Consider the following 20,375-nt stretch of genomic DNA (forward strand, 5'->3'; position numbering starts at 1 on the left):
CGGGATCGGCACAGTGTACAACAGAGGAGGTCAGTTCTGGAGTTCTACCAAGATCGGAATTGTGCCCTTGTCGGGTGTTTTTCGTGAACTGATGGGTCACTGATCTTCCAGAAGACGTGAATCACTGCCACCACTTTCCTTAAAGCTGCTTGTGGGAATGCACCAGGAAGATCAATCTACTCGAATGTGGACCCGTCCCTGTTACGCACTGTTCGTGCATCGGCAGGGCAGTGCTGTTCCAGAGACACTGTCGGCCCTTTCGTTAAAATCGGCGTATGGGGAAAATACCAGGAAAAAATAGTCATCAGATAAGCCGCACCGGTGGATAAGCCGCAGGGCGCCCGTGAGAAAAAAAAATCGCGCATAAGCCGCGGCTAATACGCGTGAAAATACGTAGTTGTATATCGACATTCTTGTGCAAGTGGATCGTTACAGGGTTGGGTACCGAAAATAATTATGTTTCCGTTTCTGTTTCCGGTACCTAAGGTATTCAATTTTTCGTTTCCGTTTCCGACGATTTTCGGTGGCGGTTTCCGTTTCCTTCGCGAATTTTCGTTTCCGTTTCGGTTTCTGTTTCCTGCAGAATCTGGGTATTTAAGGTTTTTGTTTCCGGTAACAAACCCTGTTTACTTAGGAAAACACACAAGACGTATGTGGAATTCCGCGACCACTCATACTCTGCACAGACTCGGGCACCAGCTGGGCAGAACTTCGCTACAAACTCGAGCACAGGCTGCACAGCCAATAGTTAGTTGCGTGCTGACGGCGTTGCGGTTTCGTCCTGATTCTCCACTCTTCCCCCGTACACGACTCTCCCGTTGTTTTGTGCACCAGACAGCCCATTTGAACTTTACGTACCAAGTACCTCGTTTCTACACGTGGGTTGGTGTGAATACGACTGTGAACATATTTGGATCGTTTTCCAGTTCGGACGTGGTTAAAGTGGACTCCTGTTGTAAATACGGCATTAATGCCACGGGTGCAGAAGCGGTGATAATTATTATGTGCGGCGTGACTCTAAATCATTGGCAGAGATTCCGTGCCCTAGTTTTCAAACGACCAAGATATTCCATCATCATCATCATCACCACAGCCAAACGGGAAACGATCATAATAATAAAAATAACAGCTCGCGAAATACACAAGTACAGTATGAAGAGGTTTTACTGTACCTGTATAATGAGCACCTGCAGTATGCTAAACTATTTGAACACGCCTGTTTTCCGTGAGATTTCTAAGTGGTGATAACACACGATTAATTTCGACTAGATTTACGCGCACGTAATGTGTGTCAGTCTATAGTTGTGTGGTGACATGCTGCAGGTGCCGCTGGGTAGAACTATAGTAGAACTACGGATAAATTCGACCACCTGCCGGGATATATAAACTTTCACGCGTGCGGGGAATCTTATAGACACACGCGGTGGTCGAAGCTGCATTTATAGTTTCGTTCTAAATGTTCCTCTGCATTTGCGGTGCAACTCTTTCAATGACAGCAACAATTCTGAGGTTCTCTTCGTCGAGGGAGGTCACGGGGGGGTCACAGTGTCTCTCCACGCGAAGAAGTCGACCAAGGTCCTCCGAGGGTAGTCCACCTCGAGGTAAATACGCGTCAAGGAATTAGCGGTGAGCAATGCATGACGAACACAGTATTGTCAAATATTGCGAGTCTTTACGTGTTACACCTGTAGGTGTACATGTCCATAAAAACGGTAAATTGTACATAATCTCAGCCCCTTTTTCCGGCGGGGCTGAGGCCAGCCTTTGTAGGAGACCCACATCAAACCATTATCATCTCTCTAGATGTGTGCGTGTACATAACATTACCATTGGTTTGTCGCAGCTATGCCATTAGCAGTTACAAGTGTACTTATGTCAAGAAAATATTCCGATCAAGTTTTTGTATTCCCCGAAGTAACTTTCCTTGTTTCCGATTTGAATCAACGTACAGACGTTCCGAACAAATCAATACCATCGTATCGATACAATGAAGTCTGGTTCCCCGTTCAATCATTCGTATTTTATTCTCTCCGTACAGTCGAACAATTTCGTGCAGCCCATTCAGCGATGAAGGCAGCCATGCGTGAAGGTGTGCACACATCTCCCAGTGGAGTGCGAAGCTGCCAATTAAAAAGTTCGCTGCGGCGGAAGCGCCTTCATCCTCTGCCACCTACACCTCTTTTTTTATGATTCCCCTTTAATTAAACGGTCCGGAATTTCAATTTTAATATCGCGCTTTATCCGGTATCGTTTTATTTTTCTGCATACCGCGTTACTGTCCGGCATTCCGTAATTTTCGGGCGGGTTCTTCCCTCGTCGCGCCGGATAACTTCGTTTTCTTTTTTTGCGAGTCGATGTTTTCGTGCAGTGAGACTGCCGTGGTAATAATAATAACAATAAAGTTCGAAATTGAGGATGATTACTCATAAACTATTATTGATACGAAAGTTGTTTGACCTGAAGGGGACGTTCGACCGGCCTCGGTGGATAATGAGCAATGCATTCCGCTTATGGATCCCCAAGGTTTCAGGTTCGAACCCTGTGGCATGGTACAACATGCAGCGACGAGCATGACGATGGGATGAGATGTTTGGTCGTTTTCCTCGAATGACATTGGTCGCTGGGTGGTGAGATTTGAAGAACTCTCAGGTGGCGAAAGTTAGATTCGATGCAAAAAGAAAGTCATATAGAGTTTTCAGCAACGAGGTGGTCACGACTGGCTGCTCCGTTACCGAAGTGTTAGTGTTAGTGTGAGGAAGTGAAGTGTTAGTGTGAGGAAGAACAAATATGAACGAAAAAAAAAAACGAAAGAGATTGACACAAAGACTACGAAGTAAGTACGAATAGCTTAACTCACGGGCCGATCTCACTTGGCGTCGCTCATCATCTTGAACACATCAGTTATCAAGATCAGACGAAGAAGACACCATGCGATACGTCGAAATCTCGTCCATGTGGTACAAGATCGTTTAGGCGACCAACACGCGAAAACCCTAATCGTCGAAAAGTACACTGCGAAAACGTGACTAGCAAATTTGTTTTGCTTCACTTTCTTAATTCTGACATGTATCGTGATTAAGACTAATAGATTTCGGTATTTTATAAATACATCGATATCTTGTTCTCGTTTGCCTTCACTTCCTTCATTCTGACATTTATCGTGATTCAGACCAATGAATTTCGGTATTTTATAAATACATCGAGTCTCTTGAAACCGCACAACCTTCAAGAAAAAGGATCGTCAATTAGTGAACCTACGTCTCGCATCGAAACACAGGCGGAGGCGTTTCTTTTCAAAATCCCATTGCACCTCATGTTAGTTTCTTCTGAAGGAAAGCTTTTTACGGCTATTGTGAAGGCTAATTTGAATAGATAGACCGTCTATCACAGCTCTTACCAAGAATGAAAAGTATCCCTAAGGAGCGGGAGTCGACTATATAAGGTACATAGGGCAAGTTCATTTTTCTACAGCAGAATCGCCTTTGCTTCGCCGAGATATTTATATTACGCCTCTTTATTGTGCCTTTCATTTTTGTTTTATTTCCCGTTTTTTTTCAAACAAATCCACTCTGGCTTGAGAGATGAGGAGAGGAAAGAGGTACGAAAGTGGGTCACGGAGACGAAGCTATCCTCATTACTCAATGAAAGCTTCGCACCCTCGCGTTTTGCCACCTTGTGTTTTGGGAAAGCGGATGCCGTAGCTGCAACAGACAGATAACCCGATGAAGGTCTGGAGCTGCAGACTGATTTTCAGCTTAGCGTTGTATTCCACTGTGTGCTACTAGTGCGAAAGGCATCAACTTGCAGGGCGCCGTACCATTTGAAATAAACGCAATAAGAAAAAAAGATAAAGAAAAGAACCGGCAAGTTTCGAATCCGGTGACGAAGGCATCACCTATACCGGACCTTGGCGAACGTCACCGGGGTGGGCCACTGAAGCCTGTTCTGTGATTCGATTAAACGTAAGTTTTGTTGCGAACCGGCGTCTTTCTTTCTTAAGTGATTACTTTAAAAACAGGCAGCCCTTTATGATAGGATGAGTAGAACGTGTAGGTTAAAATGATACATAAGGAACGCGAAAAAGCGCGGACGCTGTGTCTGTATATGTCTACGTCCGTGTCTATCTCAACGGTGACGTTATGTTGTAACATCATCATGTGGTGCTTGCGCTGTTTTGAATCTGGACTGTGGGGGGGGGGGGGGGGGGGGATATGCTTAATGGTTGGAAAAAAAAGGAAAGGGAAAGGTTAGCCGTACACAAGGCTTGCTGTGGCTTTAAACTGAAACAAAACTGTGTCCCCTCTGTTCCACTTATCTTTAAATTTGCGTGAGTTCATCTGGGAAAGGTCAGCTTTCCATTTTTTGTGTATGGCGATCGTCTTTCCGTGGCGTTATATTGCTCCAACATTCTCGCACTTAATGTTTCTTGTGTGGTGACCAGCTTCAAATAACCAACAACGACAAAACAGCTAACGATACTAATACTATACTAACGATACTAACGATACTACTATAATACTACGATAATACTAACGATACTAATTTAACCAAACATAACGCGAAGACAAGCACGTCGGGCCTCTTCGGTGTTCTGCCGCCTCAACAAATAACGCACTGTTCAACGCCAAAATTTGAATGAGCTCTTCATAGTGCTTTAATCTGCGTCGGTACCTTTGTGCACCCAATGTTTTTTTGTTTTCTTTTCTTTTTTTTACTTTTAATAAAATATATTACAGATCACGCGACAAGGATCACGTCACATGTATATAGCGCTAGGAGTTGCGTTACGCAATAAGAGGATCCGTATAGCGGTGCCATCCCGAAACACCGTCACCCAATTCCTCCATTCTTTCACAGTGAGGGGGAGGAGGTGCTGCATAAATTGGGGACCGTGCAGCGTGTTTACGATATCACGGTTGTGGCAGCTAGGAATGCGGAGCGTGAGATTTAAGTTGTAGCCGCGACAGCTGCCACACGGCGGCAGCACTTCCCGCTGGAGGACGATGATACTCCCCATTCACCGCTCCTCGAAACGGAACCACATGGAATGCATTCTTTTCAACAGGATGTTGAGTCTTGACTGTTTAAATCGAAGCTCCGTTGACACGACCCTCTCACTAGACGGGTTCTGTTTCATCTCTCTCCGTGTTGTGAGTCGCGCTCTAAATGTGTCTTTCGAAATGCCTCTGTCGTGCTATGTCGAGCGAGTTATGCGACGGCTGTGAGTTTGAGTTAGTGCGGTTATGACTGCACTACCCGGTGAGGACTGACATAGGGAAACGGGAGACAGGGAGTTTGCACGTGGGAGAGGTCTTTGGAGAATAGTTTCGAGCTTTTTTTGGCTTGTCCGTGGTTGGTCTGCTGAGTTTCACAGTCGAAGTGTATGTAACTATTTCGGAAGGCTCAGAAAAACAACAGCAACAACAACAACAAATGTAACAGAAAACGATAAAGTACGGTACTTGTGGTGTGTTCGTCCTTCGTTCGTAAATTAGTATCGTTACTGCCTACTAAATCAACATGATTTTACTCAGTCATTCAGTTTCTCTAACAGATCGATAAACCAGCGGCACAGAGAAATCGAGCAGTATACCTTTGAACAACCGCGTAAAGTATTGAGGGCCATACTTAGGTTCCGCTTTAGTTAGTGACTTGATGTTTAATCTAATAAATTGATTTTGTCTAGTCAATCAATCTTAACAGTAAGTCAATCGACCTGTTGTTTCTACACTAAATACCATTCATAAAATTTTGTCTGGTGCATCGCTAAGTAGTGACGTTTGCGTGTTATTTTCTTTAACTTGTAAGTAATTATTGGAAAGAATATGAGTACTGTGAGATAGAGTACATGTGGTTTGCGTCGCGGGTGCATATGGACTGACTGACATATGTATCGTTTTTGTATCATGCAATAATCTGAGTTTGCGTTTGAATGTGACACACAAAAGAATAATTATTTCCCGGTTATGCGAGCATTTTCTCGGACCATGCATGTTCTGCTTTTGAATTACGACCCACGGCCTCCAGCTCGTTGGTATAAACTGCTTATTTAGTCCCACTTCGTTGGGATTACGGACATTTTTCGATAATAATAATAAAAAAAAAAGATAGCGAGAGACAAAAGAAAAAAAAAAGAGAGGGAGGGAGAGAGAGAGTTGAGAGCGAAGTTATTCATTAATGACGCGCATTCCATATTTGCTTAGTTCGTCGCCTCGTCGATAGCTGTTAATGACTGAAATCCGTTAATAAGTTCCCTTTCTCCTCATCTTTGTTGTATCCAGCGGGGGGGGGGGGGGGGGATATGTTGCTAGTGGCCGGCGTTCCCTACATCCGGGACGAACATTTCGCTGCTGATTACTCGCGCGACAAATTGTTCCTTACCAGTATTGTTGGAATATTTCAATAGCGTGCAGGGTTTTAATTTTAATTATGACTTTCATTTGGCCGTGTTGGTAGTGCATGTCAACTTCCTTGGTAGCGCTAAAATACACGGACGACGCAAGACGAATATACATACATGTGTGATGTGATGTAATGTGTTAGTGGAAGAAAAAATTGGGGACGTAAGTCACGACGAAGTCAGACTGGCTACCCCAGACCACTTAGCCAGACATACGTCTTCTTGTGTCGTCCGTGTATTTTAGCGCTACCAAGGAAGTTAATTTTAATATTCTTATGGTTTTCCAGAACACCGACACGGACAGCATCAAGAACCTCAGGTAAGTTATTACCTAAAAAGAGAGCGAAAAAAAAAAGAAAAGAAAAAGGAACTACCAAAGTAAACTGATCTGTATAGCGTGTCTGCATCACCTAAGCACACGACAAAAACTTCACATAACGTGCACTATAACACATCGCTAGAGCAGGTACTAGAGGTAGTGGCAAAAGTACACATGCGTTTCGATGGTTCTTGTCCTGTCTCACGGAATCTCCTATACCTTATCAACTTGACCTATATTATGCATAACCAAAGCTTGATATGATTTCCGCCGATGTGTACTCGCCATTATTACACCTATATACTATACCCCTGTCAAGACCGGATGATTGAGAGAAACATAAACAAATCTTGTACGAGAACGGAAAGAAGGCCTCTTGCACGGAAGGCATCATGACACGAACTTTGCCGAAACGGCATTTCGAAAAGCTTGACACGGGATCACAGTACACGCGACATATGATATTGGCAATCGTATGGCATTTACACGGGGCTATACAACAAGTATTGCCGGCGTAGCAATGCGCTGTCGTGTTACGCGGTTCCGGTTGAACGTGCGCTAACGGTTACATGGCGCGGATGGCGGCGAATCGTGACACTGTACGGTCGGAGTGTTCGATGTCCGCTGTACCGGGCAATCGTTCTACGAGACATCGTTCAGTTTCCACCTTACGAAACGCCATCTTCCCGCACTCTGAGGAAAATCTGGCAAAAATTTGTTATATAATTCCGTTTATTGCGATTAATTTTGCGTCTGTTTTTGTTCTTATGAAAACGGTCCCAGAAAGCAGTCTCCAGTGGTTCCACTATGCGTTCAATTTAACTGGAGCGAAATGGAAACGACAAAGTACGTTTCAGGCTCGCGTCCGGCAATATGTGTTTGACAACATCCTGCGGCACCCATACGAACGACTTGGGAATATTCACCCTCCGCGCTCGTACACATTGGTGGAGAAGCGGTATTAAGAGCGTGTTTATTGTTTTTCTCAGCAATGTTTCACTGAACTTGTTGAGAAGTTACAAACATTATTTCTCTTAACCGCGCACGCGCAACGCCTTCTTACAGAGCATCATAGGACACAACATCTCTCTTGTCTCAATATGTGTCTCACCTTGTTCCACGGAAATGACCGACCCGAAGAAACAACGTTAATCCTCTGTTTTTGTCGTCATACCCTCGATGTGGAACACACTACGACCGAAGCACACAGGTGAACAACATGTGACAGCACAGCATCTATGATAATCCGCAGCCACAGAATCCACCGGCCGATGCACAGCCGCATCCGTTCACATCTGTCCCGTCGAGGAGCGCCAACACTTTGAGCGGAAGCCCCCTTTTTTTCGACCGGGCTCCCGCTGCCATTGGTCGCGAACGTCGTTTCGCGCATGCGCTAGGTCCCTGTTCTCTCACCAGGTGGCTCTCCTTTCCACGATGCCTTTTTTTTTATTCTTCCTTTTTTGCTTACTTTAGGGGGGACCATTATGGCATTGTGTTGGCGCAAACTCGGTTTGTTAGTGTGGATCGACGCGGAGAAGGGGCGTTGGTGGTGCTGAACGTTTCCGTTGCTTCGTCCTAACATAAACAGGTTTGGTGCAGCCGTATGTGGGCTCGGATTGCTCCATCGTTTTTTATTAGCCGCGCGAAATTACCGGCCGAGAGTAATGGAATGACTGGCATTAATGGCGGTGCGCTTATGTAATTATCGGGCATTTGTGGAAACAAATCTATATCACTGCTCCAAACGGAAGAGTGGCGCGTGATCTTTAGTCTAGAAGCTGAATTGCTGAATGGAAAAAACTGTTACGGTTAAAGTGAGTGTACGCCCTTTGATGACACTGCGTGCACGGGGATGTCGATGGAGTCACCAAGAAGGCGTTCTTCGCACGGGAAGAGTATGTACCCAAGCAGCACAATGTACTGAAAGTCGAGTGCAATAGGGGTGGACGGGTAGGTAGAAGGCCTTGAACAGACTCGTGAAACTGAAGTATTTTGATAAAACACATACCGACCACCCCTATTGCACTCGACTTTCAGTACATTTTGCTGCTTGGGTACCGCCTTGTAGGCACATTATAAGACTGGTGTTCGTTTGTCCTTCTCGTGGTAGTCGGACAAGACTCCCCCATGGAGCTTTCAATTATACTGACGGAACGGATCTATTAGTCGCTTCTAGCAATATATCTAATGTTGCAGACTTGATTAACGACTGCAGATCTCGACGCTATGCTTGAAGCCATAGCCATCTTTTCCGCAGGAAAGACAGTTTAGTCACTATCTTTCATCCAGGTCATAGCAGGTACTCTAGTACCTCAGCGTAACATGGAGGAGACAGCATCCGTTCATTCGTAGTAGCCGCAAGGTCGTACTAAAGAATGGAAAATGTCGTGTCAAATCTCACTGCTTTCCTCTGGACTCTCCGGCAGAGAGACGTCTTCCTCTGAGAGAAGTCTGCCCAGGACCCGTACTATAGACCGGTGTCTCACGTTGTATGTTTCTCACGTGCGTACAACGAACATTCATACTCAAAACCCTGTTCTCGTTCGTTATGGGTTTGAGGAGAGGTTAGCCACGAGGTTACTGCTTGTCAGTCACAACCAGCTCGCCTGTATCCCCACAGTTCTATCTGTAGTAACGAATTCGCACGCGATAAAGAACAGAGGGGAAAAAAAAATCCAAACAGTGGAAGCAGGAATCCGTTTCTGAAAAAGCAGCGAGTGGGAGGACGCCTTGAAACGACAAAGTAGAATGAAAAACAGAAAGGAAGATAACTGTTAACACAACACATGAACGAACTATAGCACGAGTCTCCCCGCATCGCGTGCCACTCCGCACACCGGCTCTCCATCAAGGCAGATGCGTCGAAGGACTCGTTTTTCCAATGTTGACTTTTCTCACGGTGCACACGCGTGGGATTTCTCCCCGGACAGCAGCTCACAAAAGACCACACGACATAGCATCGTGTACACTGTACTATAGCACCTGCTTTTCACAGCCTTTTCTGCAGGCCGCTGTTCAGCGGACCGGAAACTCAAGAATGGTTTGCTAACTGTACTAATTATAAACGACTAAAAAAAAGCAGCAAAGTAAGGTGGGAGAACTGAAGAACGGCGTCGAATGAGCAGAACCATATAGCAATAAGCAGAGGAAGAACGATACCAACAACTTGAGATAAACTGATGTTCTGAGGCTGGAACGACAAAGAAGGGACAGAAACAAACAAAGCCTTCTTCATCGTTCATCACCAACAACTTGGTTGTGAGGTGAGGAATAGAGTGATGAAGAAAAACGAAGTGATATCAGCGCATAATTCGTATACTTTATCAACTACCACTCATTGGTAATAGCTTCAAGGTCACGTTAAGCGTTTGAAGGTGATTAGATGAAATCTCAACACCCACTGCGCTGCCTCAGTTTTTCCTCCCCTGTGTTTTTCGGCAGGCTTTCTAGAGAGATGTCGGCATAGTTCCTCTTCCTGAAGTCGTCCCAGGATGCCTAGTGATCTTCCTATCTCCCACAGCTTCTTGCTTATCCTTTCAGAATCCGTCCACGCCTGTATAGGAGCAGTCTTGGGCAGTAACTGTAACTAGTTACCACCTGTGGTTAAAGTAACTAAGTTACTCAGGTATTACCATGTTTTCCTCGCGTCACTTTGTCGAGGCTTCAAATGCCCTGCCGTTTTTCTCAACCAGGAATTCCAGGAATCTTGTCATCTCATACGCAACCAGGATGGCCTTAGACTGACCCACAGGAAATCCCCTGTCTATAACACAGTATATTTATGCATGGACAGTACATGCGCCAAAGCAATTTTTAGTCACATTTATTGGACTTTTTATAATGTAGCTGTAAAGTAATGAATTTACTTTACAGTACGTAAAAGTACGTTAAAGTAACGAAGTTACTTTGCACTACTAAGTTGCTAAGTACCTACTAGTAGTACTAGCAGTACTAAGTAAGTACAAGTAGTACAAGTAAGTAGGTGTACTACTAAGTAACAGTAGCTGGAACTCAGTTACTATTTTTGCAGGCCAGCTATAACTGTAACTTATACCCAAAACGCACTGTCGCGCACGATCTGGGTCGACCCGCAATACTGGTCGGCGCAATCCCGCTGGACACGCTGCGCCGCCCGCACTTCACGTTCGTGATCCAGGTTTTAATTTGACACCGTCTGGTGAGAGCTTTGCACAATTCCCACTGAAGTTTCAGATTAAAAGAAAACATTGGTCCAGGATGTCTACTCGAAATATATTCACATGTATGCAAATAGTATTTTGATCTCATATTTTGTTCGTACTCTTGAAGATTGGAATAGGCTCCCAGGAAATGTAGTAGCACATCTGCACAATGTACCAGCTTTTATTAGGGCATTAGATGACTTTATGTAAACGTCCATTCATCAGCTTCATGGTTTGTTTTTCTTTTATTTGTTTTTTTTTGCTTTTTTGTTTGTTCTTCCGTTGTTGTTTCTCCTTTTCTATATTGTATGGGTGAGTGTTCTTTTTTTTTTTTCTCTTTTTTTGTTTTGGTGCATGCAGGAACTGAGGTTTAGTTTTGACTTTGAGTAGTTACTGTACTTAATATTTGCTGTGTGAATTGTATCTCTCCTGTTACGGCTCGTCAAGGGCGCCAACAGTATTTATAAATAAATAAAAATAAATCTGTTTCGGCGTTTGTCCATGTTTGTTTTCTTCGTTATGGGCCGCTGCCATCACCGCCATCTTGCCAGCCCGGAACCGGCAGTGCGAGTAGAGAGAAGACGAAGAAGTGAAAGGAAGGCCACTGCGCCTGTGCCAACCCTGTCTGAAGTGTGGAATCACGTTCGCGAACGCGGGACAAGTGTCTACGTTGTTGATCTCTGTTGCCGAGACTCGCGTTGTCCGCACCTGAAGACGATCGCAATCGCTGCCTAATCACGATTGCGCGCGATGTGGATCCTGCGTCAGTGCGTTTTGGGTATTAGTTACCCAAGCAGCACAATGTACTGAAAGTCGAGTGCAATAGGGGTGGACGGTATGTGTGTTATCGATGTTCCTTAGTTTCAAGAGTCTGTTCAAGGTCTTCCACCTACCCGTCCACCCCTATTGCACTCGACTTTCAGTACATTTTGCTGCTTGGGTACTTATTTTGAGGGTTTGGATACCTTTCTGATATAGAGCACCCATAGCCAGAGCCGTATAGCGATGGGGGGGCGAGAGGCGCAGCCGCCCCGGGCGCCGAACGGCAGGCCCTGGCAGGTTGTTTGTACAGCATAAAGCGGGAACGAAGAGAATTTGAATTTACGATCTCGGCAGTGCGAATGGGCGTTCTCTTTTCTTTGTTTGCAGAACTTCTGACGACAGTGAGAGAGAGGAGGGAGAGGAGGGGGGCTCACGTTTACCGTGCCCCAGGCGCAAACTGGCCTCGCGACTGCTCTGCCCATAGCCACATATGCTTCGTGAGGCTGACACTAAATAACAAATAAATCGCTCCCAATTTCCAGAATTTTCCCTTTGACTTATCGTGCCCCGTCTTTAACGCAATACTGAAATGCCGATGATTTCCGGCGTCCGTGTAGTAATTACATCTCCTACACGCGGCGCCGTTGTCCAACGCTCAATGGTCTTCCGCATATTGTTCTGGAACAAAACGTCGTCGTGTTCAAACGTATTGGAGGTCCCTTCGTGAAAGGTGTCCTTCGACGGACACAAAAGACCGTAAGAAAACAATGTGTCCCTTTCGAGAGTGAGCGCCGGGACCTTGTAGGTCACCGCGCTGTAGCAACATCGTACGGACTCTGTTGACAGACCGGAAAATGAGTGACGAGTCCGCGAATTCGACCGTTTGCTTTTGCCGTGGTATTGATGAACTGCCGACTGCGAACTCCAGCTGTCGCTGGGAATCATTCCGTCCGACTAGCTGCGCTCGGACATGAAAAGATAACTCTCCGCTAGAGGTTGCGGCTGACAGGTGAGTTTTGCCGTTGCCGTCCAGGATATCGTGCACCCCAGACGTACGTTCCCGCAGGAAACGCACGATAGCCCGGAATCTATAGCACGCTTCCTTCATAGGGCTCCTTTGGAGACTTTTTTGTAATGTCGTGATCTCGAACTATAGCTTAGAATTGGACTTGGAATATCGATCAACCACCGACTGATCTGAATCGCCTTTCACCCTCATCTCTTCTCGTCATCTCACCTACAGGCTGCAGCCGTGATGATGCCGCCCACAATTGTGAGGTCAACAACGGAAAGCTGTTTACACCACCAGCACCACCGCGACTTTCTATTTGTTGTGTTCCAAACCGTGTCGTGTACGTCGGCTACATCTCTCTCTCTCTCTCTCTCTTTATCTTTATCTCTGCTTCTTTCTCTCAATGCGGCTTTTTTTGTGGTTGTTATAATTATTCCTATACCGGGACACAGGTAGGTAAATCATTAATCGTTCCTCTCAGAAATGATCGGAAGACAGCGCTATTATCATATTGCTACAGTTTTTCTGTCTTCGAAGGACCAGATTTAGAGTGGAGTTCACTTTACTCATCGCATGCGTGACAGCAAGCAGCGTCGTTGAGAAAATTGTGAATGGCCGTCCACTGTGCGGACGTTTTTCGATCGAACCATAAACGATGTTGCACTTTGTTCACCTCGACCCTGTCTCCTTTTACAGCGACAGCTGTTAGTGCTTCGTTTCCTGAGATCGCGGCGTGGGCGTCAGCGTCGTCCGCAGAAGGAAAAGCGAACACAGTATTAATGACGAGAACCATGTTAACATAACGCTTGAGTAAAACAAAATAAAAAAAGCAACACGCTTAGTGACCTGCTTCAGACGCCATGGAGATGCCGGGTCCAGCTAATGCACAAGCTTTGTGGCGGGCACGAGTACGCGAACGGAAGCGCAGAGCTCGTGACGACCCAACTCGTCGTGCAGCCGTGGCTGCAAACAAGAGAGTGCGACGTCAGGGTCCCAACATGCGTGCCGTCGAAGCAGAGGCAAGGACAGCGGCAAGCGAAAGCCGAAGGCGCTACGAAGAGCTTCACTGGGCAATTCAGGGAAAACCCATTTTGGGTACAGTGCGCGGTGTACGATCGCTTGTGGTTCAAGAATTATCTCACAGCGCAGCCGGTGACTTGCCATGTGTGGTGTTGAAGACGAAGATGCAGACTCCAGCGCTGCCACGGTGAAATACATTATTGGCTGGCTGTGCATGCTTTTATACTCGACACTATACCACCATGGTTGCCCGACGCTAAGAGTAAATTATCCACATCACAACATAACACCATGCACTGCTTCGACTAGAATTGGACGGTTAAAATGACGGCCCAATGCCTACGGTGCCGTCGCTGAAATTCGTGTTGCACAACCATAAACGTCCTGTGTTTTTTTGTTTTTTTTTCTCGGCATGTGCAAGAAGACGACGAAAGGAACGCAAGTTGTGCCATTCCACCTCAAACAAGAAACAGAGATTCGACCAGTCTGTTGTTGCGAGGAAGGCATCGAAGAATGAGTCCACAGGGACTTTCGCGCTACAAGCTTAATCTGTTGATGTGAGCACACGTGCATATTGTTTCCACAAATGGTGCATAACTACCGTTTTATTCCTTGATGTATTAGGACCCGTAGGACCCTTGATACGTATAGTTCCTCATACGCCGTGCTCTTTGGTGTTCATCGCGAAGCCCCACACACTTGAGTCCAGCGCAGCTTTCTGTCGGGGTGTTTCAGGTTACGTTAGATTGGGTTTAAAAAGAAAAAACGTGGAGGTGCACGTTTGAGTGATTTGATAGAGGAAGAACCGTGCTAGATACCGCATACAGCCTTGGCTTGCGAGAACACAGCGAAGGAGTCACCGACGTCTTCCTGACGTTCGCTATATCCACTCCCTATATTTCGAATTTCGCTAATTTTGGGGGATACGCGCTATAACGTCGACAAACGAATCGGCGGTTTCATCGAAGTACTTGTTGATGACAATGCCATCTACTTGCTCCTGTGGTCCCCAATGTACTGTAGTGGACACGGTTGTCTAAAATCAGCACTCCGTGGTTTATCGCACCTCAAATACACAGGTGTTGCGAGGCTATTTCTTTCGAGTAATAAACACGCGTGACACAACACTTTCAAGCGCAATCAACGTAATATGGTTATATTAATATTAATAATATTATATATATATATATAATATATATATATAATATATAAATATGAATATATATATATATAAATAAATAAATAAATATAATAATATAAAATAAATAATATAATAAATATATATATATATATATAAATATTATATTAATATTAATAATTAATGTTAATATGGTTATACGTTATATGGTTATATATACGTAATATAAACTGGAATACGGGACGGCGAAGTACTGACAGGCGATTTTAACTAACCGTGTCCCCCAACAGTACATGTGCGCGTACGAAACAGTTCTAATGCCCGGATTTAAAAAGCCGTCTTTACACTGCCACTTCCGCAGGAAACCTCCTCACGGTGATGAGCTTGATAACTTCTTGTACGCCAACGATACCAGACACACCGGTTATCGCCCATGGGAAGACGTCTGCTGCTTAAGAACCTTGGTTAGGCCTCGTACTAGTCACGTATTCCAGTTAAAGGCCCCTGGGGTATCATTAACTCGGACCATTTGCGTGGTCTATTACATCACCGTGTCCGCGACGACTTCACGCCTCGACGAAGCGTTCTGTTTCGCTCTGAGTGTTACTGCGGCAGCGCCTTGCACCCATGTCGTAGATGCTGTTACCGACGTTGTCGGGTCAGGTTCCTTAGAGAGGCCGTGCAATGATCAGCACAATGCCAGGTTCTTCCAGAGCCGTGTGTAAAAAAGGGAGCCTTGCTGTTAATGGGACCTGCCTATACATGGTGCTCCGCCCACTTTTCTTAGGTGTCTGGCAATTCACCGGTCGAAATACAGGTCGCAGTTAGTACAGGCTATCCAGAGTTATATTTTGTTTTTGGTTGTTTGTTGTTTGTTGTTTTGTTTTGGGAGTAGCAGAACTAGTCAGGAGACAAGTTCAATTTCTCCCTGGTTTTCTTTTAAATAATCAATCAATCAATCAGAGTTATATTTCGTCCTTATGTACTGGATGTCACAATGTTGGAAACTGGATTGGATTGGAACGATTGGTGCATCGCTCAAAACAATAAAACGACCACTAAACCTCCAACACGATGAAAATAAAACAAAAGGACAATTAAAAAAGGAAAAAAATACGATTAAATAAAAAATCAAGCACTGCCAACCGAAAGCAAATACTTAAACATTATCAGAGAGGGAGCAAAAATCGGATCAGAATAATAATTATACTGCCATTGAATTCTAGTCATATAGGGTTACGATGAAAACATTCAGGCGCATTAAAGACATAAACATGCCTCAGACACATTATAGGTACGGAAAACCTGAGTAGCTCAATTAAATCGGGACTACAGATAAGTCACTTTGCACGCTTATATAACAACATGAGATCACGAATCTGACTTCCAGTCTCTCAAGGTTACAACGATTAAGAATTCTTACATAATCGTAATAGTACCGCCATCCTAAATATCTGTCAAAGTAAATACGAACAAACCTCAGCTGTGCTCTTTCAACGTATGTGGAAAAAGCATTGCCAGTCGAGTTCCAAACCACAGAACAATACTCAAGTCTGGGGATTAACTATCATCAGGACGAAACATATCATTTCCGCGTAAATAATGATAGCAGAGCGAAAGTCGAAGCTGATTTTGCGGATGGTCGCAAGAGGATATATACGCACTCACAGATGAAATTATGGATTTATTAGTCTTTTTGTCACGAAATTCGCCGTTCCAAGCGACACATGTTGCGTAAATTTTGGTGTCCTAGCGGCCTTCGTAGAAAACAGTAACCTATGTATAGCGCTTAAGTTTGATTGACAACTCGAGCCTTGGCAGACCCTTTTAATACACTGCTATGAATTCTTCTGCGCACAAACGCCACCAACCGCGAACTCTTCGAACTGGTGCCTTACTGCAAAATGGCCGATGTCTTGTGCCATGCTGTGCGTGTGGCTAGTAGGCTTCTATACTCCTACCTTCAGCGTGACCTTGTGGGCTACTATACGAGCGAGCGGGGGCTGTATACACTCGGCCACGATGCTGGTACGCCGATATGTACCTCATGAATACCTTATCTGTGCCATCGCCCCGTTTCATGGAGTTCCCAGTGGAGTTCGTGTGGGTGTACCCGCGAAAGACGGACCTACAGACTGACAGAACGCTCGATGTGTTCGGGTCATCAATTTCAAGGGCGCGAAAAGCCAACGACCGTGCTCTAACAATGCGTTTACATGTTTGCTGAACAGTCGGGGGAACACCCACCGCTCAATGGTGAGAGCTCGCTTCGCTAGTCATCTGTTACATCTGACTTCATGCTTGATGCTACGGATCAGAAATTGGCATCGAGTTTCTGGCGAATGGGAGCGACGAAGTTGGAAAGCGTATTGGAATTCTCTGTTACGTCACCTTTGACAGGAGTATGCAGCAAATGAAAGTGATCCACGATCACGCGGACCCTACAACGTTCTTTCGTTCGGGATGCTTGGGTGTCAAACGGAGAAGCCCAGTTCGATATCCCGCCGATCAACGTGCGGCCAGGCCACGGCGACGCATGCGAACCTTTTATCCACGTAGTACGCGCAGACCCGCGTGTGAATTTCGAAGACCCGAGTTCCATACCAGCGTTGTCTCAGGAATGCAACAATTAGAGCCAGGAGCATGTCGGTAGAGGGAATGGAACCCATACCTCTGGGGATTCTATACAGGCGACATGAGTAACGAGTTAGTCTGGATCAGTGACGAACAACCAGAGAGTTTATTTCTTTTTCCTTCCTTCTTTTTCTATTTCATTTTCTTCTTTTTTCTCCTTTTACTTCCTCCACGAAATAGGAAGACAGACAAGTAGACTGAATAGCGTTTGACTGCCCTTTGCTCTGTTCCTTCGCAATACACATGTAGAAGAAGCGTATACGAAGAGGGGAGTCAAGTCCTGTAGATCACATAAACAAAATACAGAAACCGACACTGAAGATTTTTGTTTAAGTTTAATTTGTACAAGCTTTCGCGTGGAGGTCCACGCGCTTCCTCAGGTACCAGGTACCTGAGGGAGCGTGGACCTCCACGCGAAAGCTTGTACAAATTAAACTTCAAACAAAAATCTTCAGTGTCGGTTTCTGTATTTTGTTTATGAAATACACATGTATAACAAATTGAGCGAGATCTTCATAGGCGCACGTAATAGGTCCTAATAAGTCCTAAGTAGCCCGTACTTCCCGAAGATTTGGATGAGCCCTGAAAAGATGGCTTCCCGAAAACGTCCACAAGCCCTGTAGACACGTACATTCAGTGCATATATAGTGCTACGAGGGCGTTGCTAAACAATACGAGATTGATGGATGGAATTCAGCTTCCGTTAAGCAACTAAAAGGGGCCACGAAAAAACGAAGAAAGAAAAAAGTACGGGGACGTTGTACGCTTTGACTACCAGCAGGAAATAATTATTCATTCATCGCGATGACAGCCGCCATAAAGTATTTTTTTGTCATCAGTACCCGCCGTTACAAATACACGGAGCTCATTAGACGTTTGAAAAAAGTTCAAAGACAGCTCCCGTGACATTGTGGTTAGGATGATCGCTTTCCACGGCGAGACGGTTTCCACGGGGAGGTGACACGGGTTCGAATCTCGTCACCGGCTGCGCTGTCTCAGGTTTTCCCTGGGTTTCCCCGAAGACTTTCCAGACGAATGTCGCGACAATTCCCCCTGAAGTCGGCCCAGGACGCATACTAACCCCCCTGTCCCCCACTCATTCCTGCTCTCCTCTCTCCATCTGTCCACGTCTGCACGCCGCTCATAGCCACAGTTGCTTCGCGGCGCTAACACGGAGTAAAAAAAAAAAGAAGATAAGTTCAAAGGTTTACGGATTTGATTTTCTCGGTGACTTTACGTGGATATCTCACTTCCTTATCAGTGGCGATTTTCGATTGATGCGGCGATAAATCTTGATTTGCTTTTAGCTCCCGGCTGGCGGAGTCGGTGAAGTTGAAGTATCGGCGAGCTACGTTTCATGCCGAGTGATGTGTTAGCCCTGAAAAAAAAAAAAGAAGGAAAGAGAAGATACAATAAAATAGAATGAAAACATTGGCGTAGTGATGCTGCATCTGGCAAAAATGGTGAAGCTCCAAGGTCATGCTGAAGACAAGAAGGTTGTGGGTTCGAAACCTGCCACCGGCCGTGCTCCCTTCTACCAGGGTTGCTTCGCGGTGCTTGTGCGCAATAAAATGTTTAGGCCTGAAAGACGATATGTTGAAGAATTCGGGACCAAAATTAGAACGTTTCTGCGCCCACACTTACTGGACCTCAGAAACACCAAAGCTCAATAGCCGAAGAGCACAGACAATAAAATACTGACTTCCTGACGAACAGATTGTCTATAGCGTTGGAATATTGTATTATGCCCATGCGGTGGCAGGGAAGAACCTAATGTTCCTTTAGACTCTCCCTTTTGTTTCATTTTATTTTTTCCAATATCAACATCGAGCATAAAATCATTATAGAAGCGAGTATGATGGTGGCAGCATAGTCCAGAGTTTATGGCAAGCAAACCCAGAACACAAGACAAGACTCAAACCAGCAGCTTGCTGGTTCGAGTCCTGTCTTGTATTGTTGTGTTGTAACCCCCCCCCCCCCCACCGGTTCGTTTTTTCGTCTCCTAGTTTTCACCCCCAACTCAGGGATATGCCGCCTACGTCAAGTTCAAGTTTATTTTGCCACATAGTGTGTTATTCAGCGGCAAAGCACCCTTTGTAGGAGCATCAAACTCTTTTACATCTTGTGATCTTGACCTCTTTTTTTGACATGACAAATTCTACGATGTTTGGTAGAATACCGGCTTCTGTGGATCAGTTTGTAACATGCCTTTTTTTTTTTTTTTTATGCCATGGTTTCGAGTTCGAACCTGGCAGTGGATTCGGCACTCGGTTCCACAGACAAGAAGTCCTTAGCGAAGGACGCGTGGGATGACATGTGTTGAGATTTCAGCGCACGTTGAAGTACGCTCAAGTGGGAAAAAGTAGTCTGCTTATGATCATAGTTGTCACGTTGAACGTAACGCTTGGCAAAGAAAAAAAAAAAGTTTTGCCAAATTGCGGTATTTTGTGTGTGTATATTATGTCGACGAAAATATAGCATTTTTTTTCGGCGGCACACAAATAAATGATCAACTCGCGAATGGCTGATTGATTGATTGCGAAATAAAAAAAAAGGCTCGCGAAAGGCTCTTTCATATGCGTCCGTACCACATTCTGTAGTGTTGTCACTCTCGCCATTGAGCTCGCATTGCTTCACTTTTACTAATGGTACTAAAAGTAGTTAAAATCCTAAACGGAGCGTCTACAATCCTGGAAAAAAAGGAAAAGGGAAGAAGATGATTTACGAGAGTGAAAATACATTGCTCTTTTCCTACTTAACGCCACGTCAAGTTTGTTTTGCCACATAGTGTGGTATTCAGTGGCAAAGCACCCTTTACAGGAGCATCCTTGTTTCTTTTTTTTTTCTTCTTTTTTTTTGCACGTTGTGGTGCTCCTGACAACTTTTTCACATGGGAAGTTTTGCGATGT

General features: G+C 45.1%; 2 protein-coding genes across 2 annotated transcripts in view; one reads left to right on the forward strand and one right to left on the reverse strand.

The window, feature by feature from the left end:
* Positions 1-8,026, reverse strand: part of LOC135394990 (leucine-rich repeat-containing protein 24-like) — a 133,217-nt gene extending 125,191 nt beyond the window's left edge. The window contains exon 1 of the mRNA XM_064626134.1: positions 7,831-8,026. The gene's annotated coding sequence lies outside the window, so the exon portion shown is untranslated. The remainder of the gene's footprint in view (positions 1-7,830) is intronic.
* Positions 1-20,375, forward strand: part of LOC135395963 (uncharacterized) — a 372,855-nt gene that overhangs the window by 276,901 nt on the left and 75,579 nt on the right. The window contains exon 8 of the mRNA XM_064627047.1: positions 6,688-6,719. Within this exon, the coding sequence (XP_064483117.1) occupies positions 6,688-6,719 (32 nt within the window). The remainder of the gene's footprint in view (positions 1-6,687; positions 6,720-20,375) is intronic.

This window comes from Ornithodoros turicata, chromosome 5 (assembly GCF_037126465.1).
Source record: "Ornithodoros turicata isolate Travis chromosome 5, ASM3712646v1, whole genome shotgun sequence".
NCBI lineage: Eukaryota > Metazoa > Arthropoda > Arachnida > Ixodida > Argasidae > Ornithodoros > Ornithodoros turicata.